This window comes from Poecile atricapillus, chromosome 8 (genome assembly GCF_030490865.1).
Source record: "Poecile atricapillus isolate bPoeAtr1 chromosome 8, bPoeAtr1.hap1, whole genome shotgun sequence".
NCBI classification, from domain to species: domain Eukaryota; kingdom Metazoa; phylum Chordata; class Aves; order Passeriformes; family Paridae; genus Poecile; species Poecile atricapillus.
In genome coordinates this window covers 18,756,455-18,772,080 of record NC_081256.1, presented here as the reverse complement: position 1 = coordinate 18,772,080, position 15,626 = coordinate 18,756,455, and the positions used below count along the sequence as shown (strand labels likewise).

The following is a 15,626-nucleotide window of genomic DNA, read 5'->3' as shown; positions in this document are numbered from 1 at the left end:
CTGCGTGGGTCCTGCAGCTGCCATGTTCTCCCACGATAGCTTTGGTGTTGCTGTTTAACCCCAGTTCGGGTGTGTTGATAAGGAAAAATCTGTCTGGATGAATGTTGCACTCCCTTGGGGTGATTTTTTTCTTGGGAGCTGTCTCTGGCAAGCAGGACCCTGCCCTGGGGTGTCTGGGGTTTAGGGCAGAAAGGTTGCCGTTCCCCTTGGCTGCAGGCATTGTACAGGGAGTGGGATGCTGGCTGGGCCCCCAGCACTGGATGCCTTGTGCTCGCCGATGACGGGATGCTTGGCGCCGGCCCTTTGCTCTTGGCAGGGGCCATATGATTTGGGATGGCCTGTGACGCGGGGCTCGGGTCAGGCTGGCCGCCCCATTGGCTTTGGGAGCAGCTGACAGCCATGCTGCTGTGCCTAGTTAGGGAGAGGTCAGTCTCCACAGGGCCGCAGCTCTGCCAAGTTCCAGAGCGTCCAGCACCATCAGTGCCAGCACAGCTCATCAGTGCCACAGCCCCCTGCATCAGTCTTGTGAGCAGCCAGTCTGGCTCCTCTTGAGCAGATGGACACCAGTGCCAGGCATCCATCCGCACTTCAAACTGCACTGAGGTCCATGCTCCTGCAGAGGTGCTTTCCTTCTTGCTTGGACTGGGAGATCTTAGACCATGCATGATGTTGGCTCTTTCCCAGCAGAGTGGGGTTTGGACACAAGGTGACACAGTTACCAGCCAGTACCAGGACTTTGCTGAGAGGAGGCATCCCAAGGCAGGACAGAGTTCCTCAGATTAGGCTCAGGAGCCTGGGGCAAGGTCCCATCTCCACATCCCCGAGCTGGACAGACCCCCATGTGGCGGTTTTCCCAGCGCCTTTGATTTCCCACCAAGCCCCGGCTTCTGCTGCAGCAGGCAGGGAAGCCACGCTGGGCCATGGGCACGTCTCCATCCGGCAGCCTGCCTTCTTGCTAGGCAGAAGCGGCGGTGTCCTCACGTTTCTCTGGGAAAGTTGCGCTACGCTTGTAGGATCAGATTTTCCGCCATATGATCGTGTGTTTTAAGTGGAAACAGCTGAAGAAGGGCTGGGAGAAGCTGGAGCTGTAGCTCCTTTGCTCCTCTTGGCTGGATGTTCGCTTACCCCATTTCCACAGTCCAGCACCACCAAGAAGTCTCTGAGCCCATGTCATGGGCAGCAGTGTGGATGCAGCCCCCAAAGCCGGGGTTTCATCACTCCCGCCCCAGGGAGCTCACAGGGGCTTCACTGTGTGGGCGAGCAGCGCTCCAGAATGCCAGATGGCATTTTAATAAATAACAATACCCAGTTACTGCTTAGATGGGATAAGCCCTGTTGTAAATCTCCCCCTTTTCCCAGACTTTCAGTGGCCTTTGAAGACCTCCTCCTCCTCCTCCTCCTCTTTATCTCCATCCAGAGCCAAGATTAGAGCTTGCATTCAGACCTGTTACAATGCAGCTTGTATCCCGGTCCCTCGGGAGCAGAGGGCTCATCCTGCCTGACTGAAGACAGTTTCTTTGGCATGCTTTGTAAGGCGATACGCCAGGCTGGTACCTGGCGCTCTACTCCTGAGTTGCCACAGCATTGATTTGGCATCTCATTCTCAGCCTCATTATCTTTATTTAATTAGCACATGGCCCTTCTGGGGGTTGTGCCGCTTCCCACACACTCCCTACCACGCAGAGCTGCAGAGGAAGCTCTTGGAGGACAAGGAGGAGCTAATGGCCAGGGAGGGGGGCAAAGGCTCCCACATGCCTCCATGGGCTGGGGTACACTGCATTCACACCCCAAGCCCTGCAGCCCCTGGGGTTTAGCCTTTCCCCCAGCCCCATCCCTTCTCCTTTTGGTTAGGAGGCACCCAAACTGTTCAGGGGATTTGGTGTCAAGGGGCTCCCCAAAAATGCTCCTGGGCATGTGCTCCATGACGGATTGTTGGGATTTGTACCCCTTGTGTTGTTGGCTTCACACAAAGACAGAAAGGCTTTGTGCCGGGGTGGGCAGTGAGCCCCCTCCTTGCATGTCCCCTCTGCTCATGGGGGAGTCCTGGAGGAGGACCACAGTGCCCCCAGAGCCTGCAGCCCGCTTGGGAGGGAAACTGAGTCAATGTGGCACAGTCCATGGACACCCAAACCATAGGAGCTAGCACTGGAGATGATAGTGTCCAGCATGACACCACACCTTCCTGAGACCCATTTCTCAGTCTTCTTGATGTTTCTTTTCTTGTGGCACCAGGCACTGAACATTTGGGCACAATCAGTAGGTGAGTGCAGGTCAGTCTGGGGCCAAAATCAGAACTTTTGCAAAAATAAAATTCCCTTGCAATCAGTGACTAATGAAAACATCACCCTGAATTAAATAAAAAAAAAAATTGCCAAGCAAGCATTGCACTTGCCAACTGTTTGCAGCTTTGCATTGCAACATGGGCTTGCTGCATGAAACCCAGGAAGTGAAACTGCCTGGGATTAATTGCCCGGGATTCCAGATCAAAGGCAGCAGCAGGGAAGGCAGGGAGAGCTGCCGGTTTACAGCCAGGCAGCTCCACAATGGGTTACTTGTAACACAGTCGAGGAAATCTGCCCCTGCCGTCCTGCCTGTGACCCGCTGTGGCTCAAGAGGCAGCTTTGCTTATTGAATTTTTTTTTTCTTTTCTTAAAAAAAAAAAGGAAAAAAATTGTTTTCCTGCCTTTTCCTTGGATGCCACTTCAAACCCCCAAGGGCTCTTTCCCTTCTCTCCCTTCAGATTTACCCCGTTCACTCCTGGACTGCGCTAGTGTGAAATATTTTCACCCAAAGGGTGATTATTTTACTTTTTTTTTAAATAACTGCCTTTTAAGAGAGACTTAAAAACAGAGTTACCGCCTCAGCTGTAGCCAGGCTGTTGCTTCCACAGCTCTGCTCCGTCTGTAGCCACTTACGACAGCGAGAAGGGAGCGAGCTGTGCAGGTTCATAAAGCACAGATCGTCCTGAACAAACCTGACTGCTGCCTCTAAAGAAATTACAGGGTTGATGGGCAAGGGGATATGATCAGTTTAATTTATCTAAGTTCAGGCGAGGCATCCTGCTTCAGTCCTACAGGGAGAGAAATAGCTGGAAGGATGCTGGAATATTGTAGTGTGAATGGAAAACAGTCAAAACATGAAACATGGTAGTTTGGGGCTGTTTTTTCCCGATGTGTCACAGCTATCCCTGCCTTCCCCAAGGGAGGGGACCCCAAAGTTTTGGGGATGTATGCGTGGTTCATTGCTGCTTGCCTGCATCCCATGCAATAATGGAGGCTGCCTACGGGATGAGTCATTGCTCTCTGCTGCTGCCAGAAGGGTTTTATTTCAGTGTTTTTTTCAGCTCCCTTCCTTGAACTTTATTCACCAGGGTGGGGATTGTATTTGGGAATAGTACCCTCCTCTTCCCCCAGCTCTGTGCTGCAGCTCTTTGAGACAGGATCAGGCCCTGGAGGTCGGCAGCTGATGAAAATCCTGGAGGGGCTGCCAGAAGCAGCTGGATGGCCGGGTGTGCCATGCCGGGTGTGCCATGCCCCGTAGAGGGTGCAGGGGCAGCTTTACAGCAGGGCTCTGTTACTATCCTACTCCCTCCCACACCCCACACAAATCCCCTCTGTGGCTGATCCCTGCTGTCAGGCCAGACTGCCTCTCCCTCCCATCAGCTCCTCTTCAGACCAGGGAGCTCCGCTTCGGTTCCCTGACCTGTTATCCTGTGGCTGTCACTGACTGTCATGTTCTCCCCAGAAGTGACCGCAACACAACACCAGGAGATGTGATCTGTGTGCAGAGGTTCAGAGTTGTTATTTTATTTGAGGACACTTCAGCAGGAAAAGTGCTTATGCAAAGCTCTCAGCAGGGAGAAGGGAGCCTGGCTTCCCAGCTCCGGCTGGATGGAGTCACGTTCCCACTCCAGAGCTCCCAGGCTCGTTCCGCAGCGTGCCGGCCAAGACAGTGGTTGTTGTACAGGCAGTTTCTTGCAGAGAAGAGATGACACAGCGGCTTATCCACCAGGGACCTGGGATCAGCTTTCAGCTCGGTTACAGCCTTCAAATGTGGCGGCTGAGAGCTGTCACGCTGCCACCGAGGTCTTTATGCTCTGATTTATTAAGCAGAGTTGGAAACTTAAACACTGGAGTGCATCTGGGCCTCGGTCCCTCTGCTGCTCTTCCCCTTCTTAACAGAGCTGGTTCATGGCTCATCCCCCTCCTGCCAGGGTGGCATGAGGATGCAAGGAAAAGGCCTTCATCCCTTGTGCCTGCACTGGGCACTACTTAGGGATGGCAGGCAGCAGCTGAAGGACAGCTCTGCCTGTCTCTTCCTCCTGTGTCTGGGAGGCCACGATCACCTCTGTGCCCATAACCCACTCGGCACCAGCTGGCACCTCGTGTGTGGGAGACCAAGTGCCCTCATCCCTCCCGCAGCCTTTGCAAGCACCTGGCTGTCCTCGGCTGCCATGCCATGCTTGGGCTGTCAGCTTCACACAAGCTCTGCTTGCTCCGGCTTCACTCTCCCCCCAACAAGCCTGTTCAGGGGGTTTTGTCCCTGATGGATCTGGGCTCCTCTCCATAACCAAAGCATGTTTGGCAGCTTTCTGAGCCCAGAGCATTCCTGTCCAAGAGGTTTCAGTCATCTCTCATTCCTCAACAATCTGGTTCCTTATGTGTGAATCTGCATCCACCCAGTTTGAACCGCCCGGGACTCCAGCCGGGGTGGGTCTGCCTATGCCAAGGCTGCTCTGCAACCTCTGGGCCTCTGCTGTCCACATAAAGACACATTTTCTGGTGGCCCGATTGTCCCAGGCTGGGAAGACAAAAGCCCTGGACCTGCTGGCTCCCCATTGCTTGCCAAGGAGTAGATCTGTGCACTCCTTTGCCTTCCAGCCTGCACAGTCGGGATGGGCAAAGCTTTGCTTTCCAATGGGAAGGCCCAGAGGCTGGGTGAACTCAGGTCAAGGAGCTGGAGTCAGTTGAGCCATGTAGTCAGTCCTGTTTTGACCAAGAAGAGTCTCATTGCCGGAAGGCTCGCACCCTGGGAGCAGGAAGCAGCTCCTGACACCCGTCCAGGCAGAGGGGCTGGAGAGCAGGCAGTTGTCTCTGCGAGGGGCTGCTCTCACATTCCCCTGGCCAGCAGCACTGTACTGGAGCAGGGTTTCTTCCTTGAGGTTCCTGGTGCCTGGACAAACCAGGGACCCAAGACAGCACCTGGAGCTGCGTGCAGGTCCCTGTGGGGCCGGCCTGGCAGCATGTGACTCACAGCACTCCACGCCCCGTGTGGGGCTGCAACCAGCCGGAAAACTTCCACAGAGGGTGTCGGGAGATGCCTCATAGCAGGAAACTTCCACTTGCCACAGCCTGGTGAAGCACCAGGAAACATCCCCCTGTTTTCACTGTGATGTGTGACAGGTGTGGGAGGGTTACGTGCCCTTGGAGCTTCCCTGACGTGGTGGAGTGAGGAGGATGTGCCTTCCTTTGGGGCCATCGGTGCTGATGCTGCCCCAGCTGTGGCAAACAGGGTGATGCCAAAGCAGAGCTGGCGCCAGTGGGTCTCTCACCTCATCCAGCTGCAAACACAAAGCACAGAATCTGCTTCCTTGGGCAACAACGTGATAAATCGGGCTATTTTGAGGTGTGGGTCAGGTTCCCAAGGACACTCTGCTCCTTGGCTCATGTGCTGTTAATCCTTTCACGTGCCCCTCATTACAAATAAACACCTTGTGGTGCCAATCGGGCTGTATCCCAGGACTTGTGGCTCCTTGGAGGACCCTGATCGGAAGTGGAGGAGGGAGGTGGCAGTGATGCTGAAGCAGCTCTTCAGCCAAGGACCTGCAGGAATGTTTTCATCTTGCTCAGCGCTCCACTTGAGTCAATCTCATGAGGTGCCACCGCCCCGGGACTGAGAAGTGGCTCAAGAGCCTGAGGCGGAAGGTTTGGGGCTGAGTGGCTGATTTTGGGCAGTGGAGGCCTCTCGCAGGGGCTGCTGCAGACAGGACTGAGGAATTCTTGCCTTCCCAGCCTTACTTCCCCAGAGGATGGACCTGGCACTCTGAAGGTTGCCAAGCCTGGAAATGAGCATGGCCATTCTCCATGGAAGGAAGCATGGTAATACCCTTCAAAAGGGCAGTGAAGAAACAGAACTGAGGAATGGAGCTCCTGGATGGACCCCCCCGTCCCCTCATACTGCTGGTGGTGACCAACTCATCCCACCTCCAATTACCTCAGGCCTGCTGCTGGAGCACAGCATTTCCTGGCAGAGCTGTGCCTAAGCCATGTGGCGCTTCCAGCAGCCCACTCTTCTCACCCTTCCCAGCCATGCGTCCCTGGGCATGGCTGATGGTGGTGGAAAGGCCCATAGGAGGCCTGAGGTCTTCAAGCTGCTGATCAAAGATTTGGCAGGGCAGCGAGGAAGAGTCTGCCCAGCTGTGGTGGGAGCAGTGAATGTTTTTTGGGTTCACTTTCACTTTATAACTCAGGTCTGTTTTTCTTTCCTCCAGCATGCGGCCCAGGAACCTTCAAGTCTAAGCAGGGGGAAGGTCCCTGCTCTCCCTGCCCTCCCAATAGCCGGACCACCTCTGGAGCAGCAATGGTCTGCACTTGTCGAAACGGCTTTTTCCGGGCAGACACGGACCCCCCAGACAGCGCCTGCACCAGTGAGTCCTGCTCTGGGCAAGGAGGGGAGGCAAGGGAAGCTGTGGAGGTGATGGGGGTCTCTGTCTGGGATGGGGGTATGTGCCTTGCCCATGCCAGGGGTGAGTTGGACATGAAGACACCACCCCTGCCCCTCACACTTCCCTGCAGGTGTCCCCTCAGCCCCCCGCAATGTCATCTCCAATGTGAACGAGACGTCGCTGGTGCTGGAGTGGAGCGAGCCGCAGGACACGGGCGGGCGGGATGACCTGCTCTACAACGTCATCTGCAAGAAGTGCAGCGTGGAGCGGCGCCTGTGCACCCGCTGCGACGACAACGTGGAGTTCGTGCCGCGCCAGCTCGGCCTCACTGAGCGACGCATCTACATCAGCAACCTGATGGCCCACACCCAGTACACCTTCGAGATTCAGGCTGTGAACGGCATCTCCAACAAGAGTCCCTACCCTCCCCATTTTGCCTCTGTCAACATCACCACCAACCAGGCAGGTCAGTGCAGCCTCCAGGGAGCAGGGGCTGTATCTCCTCCTCAGAGTGGAGCGGAGCAGAGATTTCTTTCTGACAGCCTGGGAGGCTGCAGTCCTTTGTGGTGCCGCCTAACTGGCTCCCTGGGCCTGCATCTAATCCCCTGGGTAAACTGTCCTCTCTGTTTAAAGCATGTCCCTAGAGGAGATGAGATCAGAATGCATGCAAGTGGAGAAGACTAGGGCTGGCAGATGCTCCAGAGAGCTCTGGATCTCCTAGACCTACCCCAGAGATGCTGTGCCTGCTGCGAGGGGAGGAGGAAGGAAATGAGATTTCTCTCCTGTGTGCCTGGGAAGGCTCAGCACAGCCCAAGCCTTTGCAGGCAGCCAAGTGCTCTGCCATTCCCTCCTTCCTCCCACTCTGGCCCCGCTCCAGCGTACTGGTAATCTCCAACCACTGCGCTCTGATCTGATTTCACGGGTCTTGCTGCTGGGGTGGAGCACAGAGCTCCTGGTAAGTGGAGGAGGGGAGGGAGCCCCAGTTTGGGCTGGTAGGGCCCTTCCCCAGACCAGTTTGCAGTTAGGCATGGGGTGAAGCATGACCTCGGTGTTATTTCTGAGGCTCCCCTTGGTGTTGAGATCATACCTCCTTATAGAGACTTGGGGGAGGCCAGTCTCAAAGCTTTTCCATGCCTTTCCACCATGATTATCCAAGCAGGTCACAGGCAGAGCATCCCCTACACTGTGTGGGGTGGTGGAGGGGGAAACCTGGCACAGGTGGCTCATTCCTTCCTTTCCTTCCTAGCTCCGTCTGCCGTGCCAACGATGCACCTGCACAGCAGCACCGGGAACAGCATGACGCTGTCTTGGACTCCCCCAGAGAGACCCAACGGCATCATTCTGGACTATGAGATCAAGTACTCGGAGAAGGTAAAGCAGGAACAGCCTTCTCCTTCCTCCAGCCCTTCTAGCTGGCCATCTGCACCATGGTATAGGGGGTCCCTGCAGACTTGGTGCTTGGGGGATGTGGGAGCCAGCAAATGGAGGGTGGCTTCACAAAGGTGACACCCACATCTCCCCTACAGCAAGGCCAGAGTGATGGCATCGCCAACACAGTCACCAGCCAGAAGAACTCGGTGCGGCTGGACGGGCTGAAGGCCAATGCTCGGTACATGGTGCAGGTCCGGGCACGCACCGTGGCGGGATACGGCCGCTACAGCCTCCCCACGGAGTTTCAGACAACTGCCGAGGGTGGTAGGTACCAGCACTGGGCTGCCTCCATCACCCAGGCCTCCTTGTGTGTGGTCCTTTCCTGGCTTGACTTTGATTCCTACCTGTCCCTCCATCAGGTTCCACCAGCAAGACTTTCCAGGAGCTGCCTCTGATCGTGGGTTCGGCCACTGCAGGGCTGGTGTTCATCATCGTGGTGGTGGTGATTGCTATCGTCTGCTTCAGGTACTGGCTTTTCAGGGCAGAGGGCTTCAAATCTGGGTTTGGGGGGTGCTCATGTCTGCCACAGAGCTTTCCCCCTTACCTATGGGCAGAGCTCTGGCAGCTCCAGTCACAGAGTGAAGGGCTGGATCAGCCACACTTGGGTCTCAGAGCATGGGTCATGTGGGAGGATTATGCCTCTGCTTCCCTGGCACGAGCTGGGCTCTGCCCAGGCTCCTGCCATGCACTCAGCACAACTAGGCCATCTCCTCCCATTGCACCTCAGGTGGAGGGATGGCTCTGCTCACAGGCTGCCAGAGGGAAGGCTCTCTGGCATAGGCTGTCTTTGCTGGGATTTGGAAGTTGGCAGTGAATGTCTTTGCCCCATCAGGAAAGGGATGGTTACTGAACACCTCCTCTCGTCTCCTTTGGGCAGGAAGCAGCGCAACAACACCGACCCTGAGTACACAGAGAAGCTGCAGCAATATGGTGAGTGTGAGAGCCCAGCAAATGGACTCTGCCTGCCCTCTCCCAATTCCTGTCCCATGCAAAGGGGCAGCCTTTGCTAACAAGGGGTGGGCTGACAGCCAGCCAAGCAGCTTGACATTTGTCATCCTTGCTGTGTTCCATCCTGGTGATGACTTCTGCCCTTGCAGTTACCCCTGGGATGAAGGTATACATTGACCCCTTCACCTATGAGGACCCAAACGAAGCTGTCCGGGAATTCGCCAAAGAGATTGACATCTCCTGTGTGAAGATTGAGGAGGTCATTGGAGCAGGCAAGTCCTGGGACTGGGCACAGCAGGTGCTGCCTCTCACCCTGTCCTGTGGCTCACCTTTCTCCTTCCCACTACAGGGGAGTTTGGGGAGGTGTGCCGTGGGCGCCTGAAGCTGCCTGGCCGCCGCGAGATCTTCGTGGCCATCAAGACACTGAAGGTGGGCTACACGGAGCGGCAGCGGCGGGACTTCCTGAGTGAGGCCAGCATCATGGGCCAGTTCGACCACCCCAACATCATCCACCTGGAGGGGGTGGTGACCAAGAGCCGTCCTGTCATGATCATCACAGAATTCATGGAGAACTGTGCGCTTGACTCCTTCCTCCGGGTGAGAATCCATCCCTTTCTGCCCTGGGCTGGGGGCTGCAGTGCATGGAGGGCAGCAGTTCTGAGCCCTTCTCCATCTCTACATTGTCATACTGGTGTCCCCAGGGTTAAGCTCTTCACAGACATCATGAGTGGGAGAAGAGGGGTGGCCCTGGGGAGGATGAAGGTGATGGTTGCACATTGGGATCCTTCCTCAATCTGTTCAGGGTGTTGCAAACCCCTCTGATCTCTCCTCTGGCAGTTGAATGACGGGCAGTTCACAGTCATCCAGCTGGTGGGAATGATGCGAGGCATCGCCGCTGGCATGAAGTACCTTTCGGAGATGAACTATGTGCATCGGGATCTGGCTGCCCGCAACATCCTGGTCAACAGCAACTTGGTGTGCAAAGTGTCTGACTTCGGGCTCTCTCGCTTTCTGGAGGATGACCCAGCTGACCCTACCTACACCAGCTCCCTGGTATGGGACACTCACAAGGGATCATTGATCCGGGGGTAGGGGGAGACACCTCAGGTATGCACTAAATCATGGAGCTGTGTATCCATGCAGGGGGGCAAGATCCCAATCAGATGGACAGCTCCTGAGGCCATCGCCTACCGCAAATTCACTTCAGCCAGCGACGTGTGGAGCTATGGCATCGTCATGTGGGAAGTGATGTCCTATGGGGAGCGACCTTACTGGGACATGTCCAACCAGGATGTAAGTGCTCTCTGGAGGGTAGGGAGCTGGGAGCTGTAGGCTGCCTGTGGGAGCCCAGGTGGCTCATAACACACCTCTGCCTGTCTTTCCGCAGGTGATCAATGCCGTGGAGCAGGATTACCGCCTGCCACCCCCCATGGACTGCCCCACTGCACTGCACCAGCTGATGCTGGACTGCTGGGTGCGAGACCGCAACCTAAGGCCCAAATTTGCACAGATCGTCAACACGCTGGACAAGCTCATCCGCAATGCTGCCAGCCTGAAGGTCATCGCCAGCGTCCAGTCTGGGTCAGTGACATCCTTGTTTCCAGCCAGCATTTACCGCAATTCCAGGGAACACAATTCCAGGGGTGGTTGGGAGTAGAGCTGTGGGAGGGTGGGGATAAGAAATGTCTGTTCCTTCCAGTTACAATTCTCCATCCCCTGCTCCCTGTGACTGTGGCTCTTTTGCCCTTTAGCATCTCCCAACCGCTCCTGGACCGCACTGTCCCGGATTACACCACCTTCACCACCGTGGGAGACTGGCTGGATGCCATCAAAATGGGACGGTACAAGGAGAACTTTGTCAATGCTGGGTTTGCCTCCTTTGACCTGGTGGCACAGATGACTGCGGAGTAAGTCCCTGCTTGGAAGGGAGGAGGGAGAAGACTGGGACTAGGGCTGCTGCACACTGTCCCTTGTCTGTCTGACAACCATCTCCTCCCACCTGGGTGCGTGGTGGGCTGAATTAAGGACTGAGATTCAGCATCCAGTCCCCTTTGGTGTTAGAGGGAGCACTGGAACTTGGCAGAGGGCTGTAATGATGGATAGGCCCCTTGCCCCAGTGGGGCAGGGCTACATGTTGATGTTGCTGGTGGCTGGGGACTGAGTCTTCATCTTTTCCTTGCAGGGACCTGCTGAGGATAGGAGTGACGCTAGCAGGGCACCAGAAGAAGATCCTGAGCAGCATTCAGGACATGAGGCTGCAGATGAACCAGACGCTCCCAGTGCAGGTTTGACCACAGGGGACTCCGCATTGGAACGGACCAAGGGAACCTGCCAAAAAGGTTCAGTTTGCGGTGCAGCCCAGCTTCCTGTTTTCCCCTCCACATGGCGCTCCTCTGCCTCGGACGGTCGCCTGGGATGGGATGGGACGGGACACCCTTCCCTGGATCGAAGGCACTCATGCTGAGAGGGAGCCCAGCTTTTCGTCCCGTGTCCTGGAATGGCGAGGCAGCAACACATCTTCATATTGAAGATGGATTATGGGACAGAGATGGCACAACCCACTTCTCACCCTGTCTTGGTGCTCGTCGGTTTGAAGAGTTGTTCTGCTTCTTGGATTTCTTTTCACCCTGTTTTTTCCCCCAGTCCTCACTTCCCTCACCTCCCCGAGGCCACAGACTGTTGACCCGTCCGCTGAGTCCATCAGACACGTCCAAAGCCTTCCCTAACTCTGTTCCCCACACAGAAGCAGCCGGGGGAGGCCGAGCCAACGACAGGGCTGGGGCCACCAGCCCCAGACAATCACTCCTCTCCTCCAGCCCTGGCAAGCCCTCCGCCCAAGGGTCTGCACTGGAACGTGTCCGAAGGGAAGGCTTCGCTCCCTTTCTTGGCTTTGCACGCCAAAACCCGAACCCAATTTACTATGCAGGGAGTTAGGCAAAAAAAAAAAAAAAAAAAAGGAAAAAAAACCCAGATATATTAAAAAAAGGTAAGAGGAGCAGAAAGGGGAGGAAGGGGGACCAGGTGCCCGGCTCCTCATCTCTTACCTTCTTGGTTCTCCTGGCCAGCTCTGGACTGCAGAGCAAGGCCGTCAGCACGTTTGCACAGGGACCCTCCGCCCCCGGACCGACGGCAGCCACGCTCCCCCCGAGGGGCCGGAGAGCAGGGCTGGGGCGGGGGCTGCACCGGGGGCCGTGGCTCCCCCAGCCTCCTCTTTTATGCAGAAGGAGCAGGTGCCGCCGGCGCGGCTGCCCACTCCTGACACACGCTGTGATTGCTGCCAAAAGACTCACTCACCTTTCCCTGAGGATTCACTGCAGCCCGGTTCCTCCGAGCCGAGGGAGAGACTCCCAGCGTGCCTGAGTGTGCGTGAGTGTGTGCATGCGTGCGTGGGTGTGTGCTGGCCGCAGGACTGTGGGAGGCAATGGGCAGAATAAAGGCAATAAGAATTTTACCCGAGTTTCCTTTGCTCGATCGCGCTCTCATTGGATGGGCCCGGCTGCCTGCAGCTTCGCTGCCCACCAGGGTCATCCTTCTCCTCCTCCTGGCCGACCCCAAGCTGGCTGTGTGCCCCTTTCTGCTCTCCCTTTCTCTTGCTGTCATGTTTTCAGGTTGTCTGACAGGGACCAGGCAGTGATGCTGTACCAACCTTGTGGTGCTGGGAGACCCAGCACGCTCCCCATGGGGCACATAGAGTGGAGGCTCTGAGTCCCAGGTCAGAGCCAGTCAGGCAACTCTAATGTACTAGAGATACTCAGCATTTTTTTTACCCCATACCGTCCTCAAGTCAGGCTGGAACTGCAGGAACCAAACGGGGAATGTGAAAGCCAAGCAGAAACAGCCATGCGCACTGCTCATCCAATGCCAGAGGGTCCCCACAGCCCCAGGGCTTCTCCATAGGGCTCTGCTCCTCCCCTGCTCCCTCTGGGCAGTCTGGCCCTCAGCAGGAGGGTTGCAGCAGCCCCTGGCACTTGCGGACTATTGGCTTCACTCCTCTACAAAATGGCTCTTGAGCAGGGGGGAGCTCAGCAGGGTGAACGGACCAGCTGCAGGTAACCCCCTGGGAGAGCAGATCTGGGGGAATCCATGCCCTCAGTCTAGGGGAGATTTGTCCACAGTAACCAAGTGGAACCCCAGTTGCTCGTCCTGGGTTTCTCAGGTCCCCCTCGGCTGCAGTACACCTTGCTAAGTGGTTTTTGGGGTGCTTTGCTGACAGTCTAGAGGGGCAAATGGTCTCTCCCCAAAATGAGGGGGAGCACCCCTATGCTCCCCAGTGCTTGGCCCTGATCTCCTCCTCCCCAGGCTGACAGGGCAGGTACTGTTTTTCCCCTTTCCTTGGAACAGGCCTGTCCTTGGGTTTCTCATTAACCCAGTCCTTCTCCACAGGGTAAACAAGTCCAGGAGGGCAGGTGGCAGCAGGTCTTGCAGCAGGAATGGTCTCCCCACATCCCACTGTCTCCTGTGCAACATGTATCTGAGATGTTGGCTGACAGGGACACCACAGCCCCATTTTGCTGGGGTTCCCCATCCTGGCTTGCTCCCTACCTTGGCTGCTCCCCAGCCCTACTGTGGTGGGACCCCAAACAGCAGCACTGGGCAGACCTCACCCCTCTCCCAGATCAGGAGAAACCTGGCATTGAGGGGCTTTTAAGAACAAGTGGCTGAAGACACATGAGAGCCTGCTTGGGGCTTGCTAGCCCCCACAGCCCCCCCATGCAGAAGCACAATGGGGCACAGGGGCTGCCCCTGCCTCCCTTTCCCCCCAGCCCCTGCTGCTGCAAAGTTTGGGGTCCCACCAGCCCTGGTGCATCTCAGACATCCCCATCTCAGCCCTCCATCCTTGCCTGGCTTTGCTTTGAGGAGGAAGAGTTCTCATTTTAAACAACAAATTCCTTCTCACACCCTTCTCTATGCACACCCTGCTCCCATGGGGCAGGACACACCATCCCTGCAGCCAGCCCTGGGTCTCGCCCCAGCCCCAGGGGTGCACCCAAGGGTGCACCCAGCAGCTCTCCACATCCTGTACCTGCCTCCTCCCTTTCCACACAGATCTGGGGGAAAGCTGTGTACCGTGTTGAAAGAAAAGCAACAGCGAAAAACAGCAGCCAGGGAAATCAATGCGAGCGTGCGTTTGTAAAAATATTTTTTAACGGAAATACTTTTTTTCAATTAAATTATTTAAGGAATTTTATGGAGGTCTGTGGTGCCTGCGTGGTTCTTGGGAGGCTCTGGGTGGCAGGGAGCCCCATGCTGGGCAGGTGAGGGTGTGTTTGGGCACTGTGTGTGTTTAAGTGGGTCCGTGGCAGTGAGCAGGAGGCATTTGACCCCATGTGGGTGCAAGCCCAGTCCAGTTCCCCCCCGCAAAAGATGCTCCCTTCCTCCTGGAACAGCCAATGGATGAGGACGTTTTGAGGGGCTGAGTGGACCAGATGATGCTCCCAGGGTCGCCAGCCCTCGGGTGCCACTGTGGGAACATTCTGGGGCCATGGGGATGGGAGCAGCGTGGGGTGGCCCTTGGGGAGCGCGGTGGCCAGGCTGGGCTGGGGGGAAGGCAAGGCCTGCCTGCACCCCTGCCTGTGTTGTGCCTGCGCCCTGCGCTTCCCCCCTCCCAGCCCCTGCAAAAGAGCCTTTTGTGCTGCTGGGTTTTTTCCCCCCTTTTAATTCCTAACCAGGAGATTAAGGGAAGACAAAGGCTACGATTGTTCCCGCTCTGCAGAGAAGCTGGAAAGTTCGGGGAGGGGGGATCGTCCCTTTCCAGACAGACCCAGAGGAGGGGGACATGCACCCCAGGTGGAGGGGCCGGGATGGGGGGAACACCCTGGGAGCGGCGGTGGGGGGTCCCAGGGGCAAAGCTGGGATGAAGGCACACTGGGTGTTAAGGGGGAGCCCTGCTGGGGTGGCCAGGGGCTCAGGGCTCCAGCGGGAGGCTGGGAGGATATCTGCAGCAGGGAAGGAGGAGGAAGGCTGAGGATGGGTTGGCCGGCTCGCCGGCTGCTTGGCGTTTTCCCTGCTAACTCTTGGCTGACACCTCAACAACTTGGCAGGGAGAGGATCCCGCAGCCCCGTCAGCCGCCTGGGGCCGGCACAGCTGGAAGGGATCACGGCTCGGCATGGTTCGGCACAGCTTGGCACAGCGCATCCATGACCCGGCAGGCCAGCACGAGGCACGGGGCAGTGAGGGCACAGGCTTTCTCCACAACCTCCACCATGCCTTGTCCCCACCACCACCACCCTGTGCCCAAGGGAATGGCCAAGCACAGCCGTGCTGGGGGCCACATCCCAAACCCACTCAGCCAAGGATGGCCCGGACGCCGGCCAGGCGGGTCATTGCCTCATGGCTGGAGCCAAGGACACACCATGACCCGGGAAGGGGCTGTCCCCACAGCGCAAGGGACAGGACCCAGCACATTTTCCCATGCTCACAAGAAGCCATGAAACACCCACTAACACCCCAGTTCTGCTCCTTCTGTTTCCCGTTAAGATTATTTATTGGTAATTTTTAAGACTACTTACAGACTCTGTTCACGTGCCAGGACCCTACACGGCTTTTTTCCCAGGGCTTTTTTTTTAATTATAAAAAAAAAAA

General features: G+C 56.7%; 1 protein-coding gene across 2 annotated transcripts in view; it reads left to right on the top strand.

Annotated features, from left to right (window-relative positions):
- Nucleotides 1-14,223, top strand: part of EPHB3 (EPH receptor B3) — a 29,516-nt gene extending 15,293 nt beyond the window's left edge. The window contains exons 4-16 of one of the 2 annotated variants that reach the window (XM_058844138.1): nt 6,491-6,646; nt 6,795-7,130; nt 7,911-8,035; nt 8,191-8,359; nt 8,455-8,560; nt 8,973-9,025; nt 9,193-9,315; nt 9,393-9,640; nt 9,881-10,096; nt 10,187-10,336; nt 10,431-10,624; nt 10,795-10,950; nt 11,226-14,223. In XM_058844138.1, coding sequence (XP_058700121.1) covers nt 6,491-6,646; nt 6,795-7,130; nt 7,911-8,035; nt 8,191-8,359; nt 8,455-8,560; nt 8,973-9,025; nt 9,193-9,315; nt 9,393-9,640; nt 9,881-10,096; nt 10,187-10,336; nt 10,431-10,624; nt 10,795-10,950; nt 11,226-11,334 — 2,141 coding nt within the window. In that variant the 3' untranslated portion in view covers nt 11,335-14,223. Of the gene's footprint in view, nt 1-6,490; nt 6,647-6,794; nt 7,131-7,910; nt 8,036-8,190; nt 8,360-8,454; nt 8,561-8,927; nt 9,026-9,192; nt 9,316-9,392; nt 9,641-9,880; nt 10,097-10,186; nt 10,337-10,430; nt 10,625-10,794; nt 10,951-11,225 lie in introns of both variants that reach the window. The other variant, XM_058844136.1, reaches the window with a different exon arrangement.
- The last annotated feature ends 1,403 nt before the right edge of the window (nt 14,224-15,626 follow it).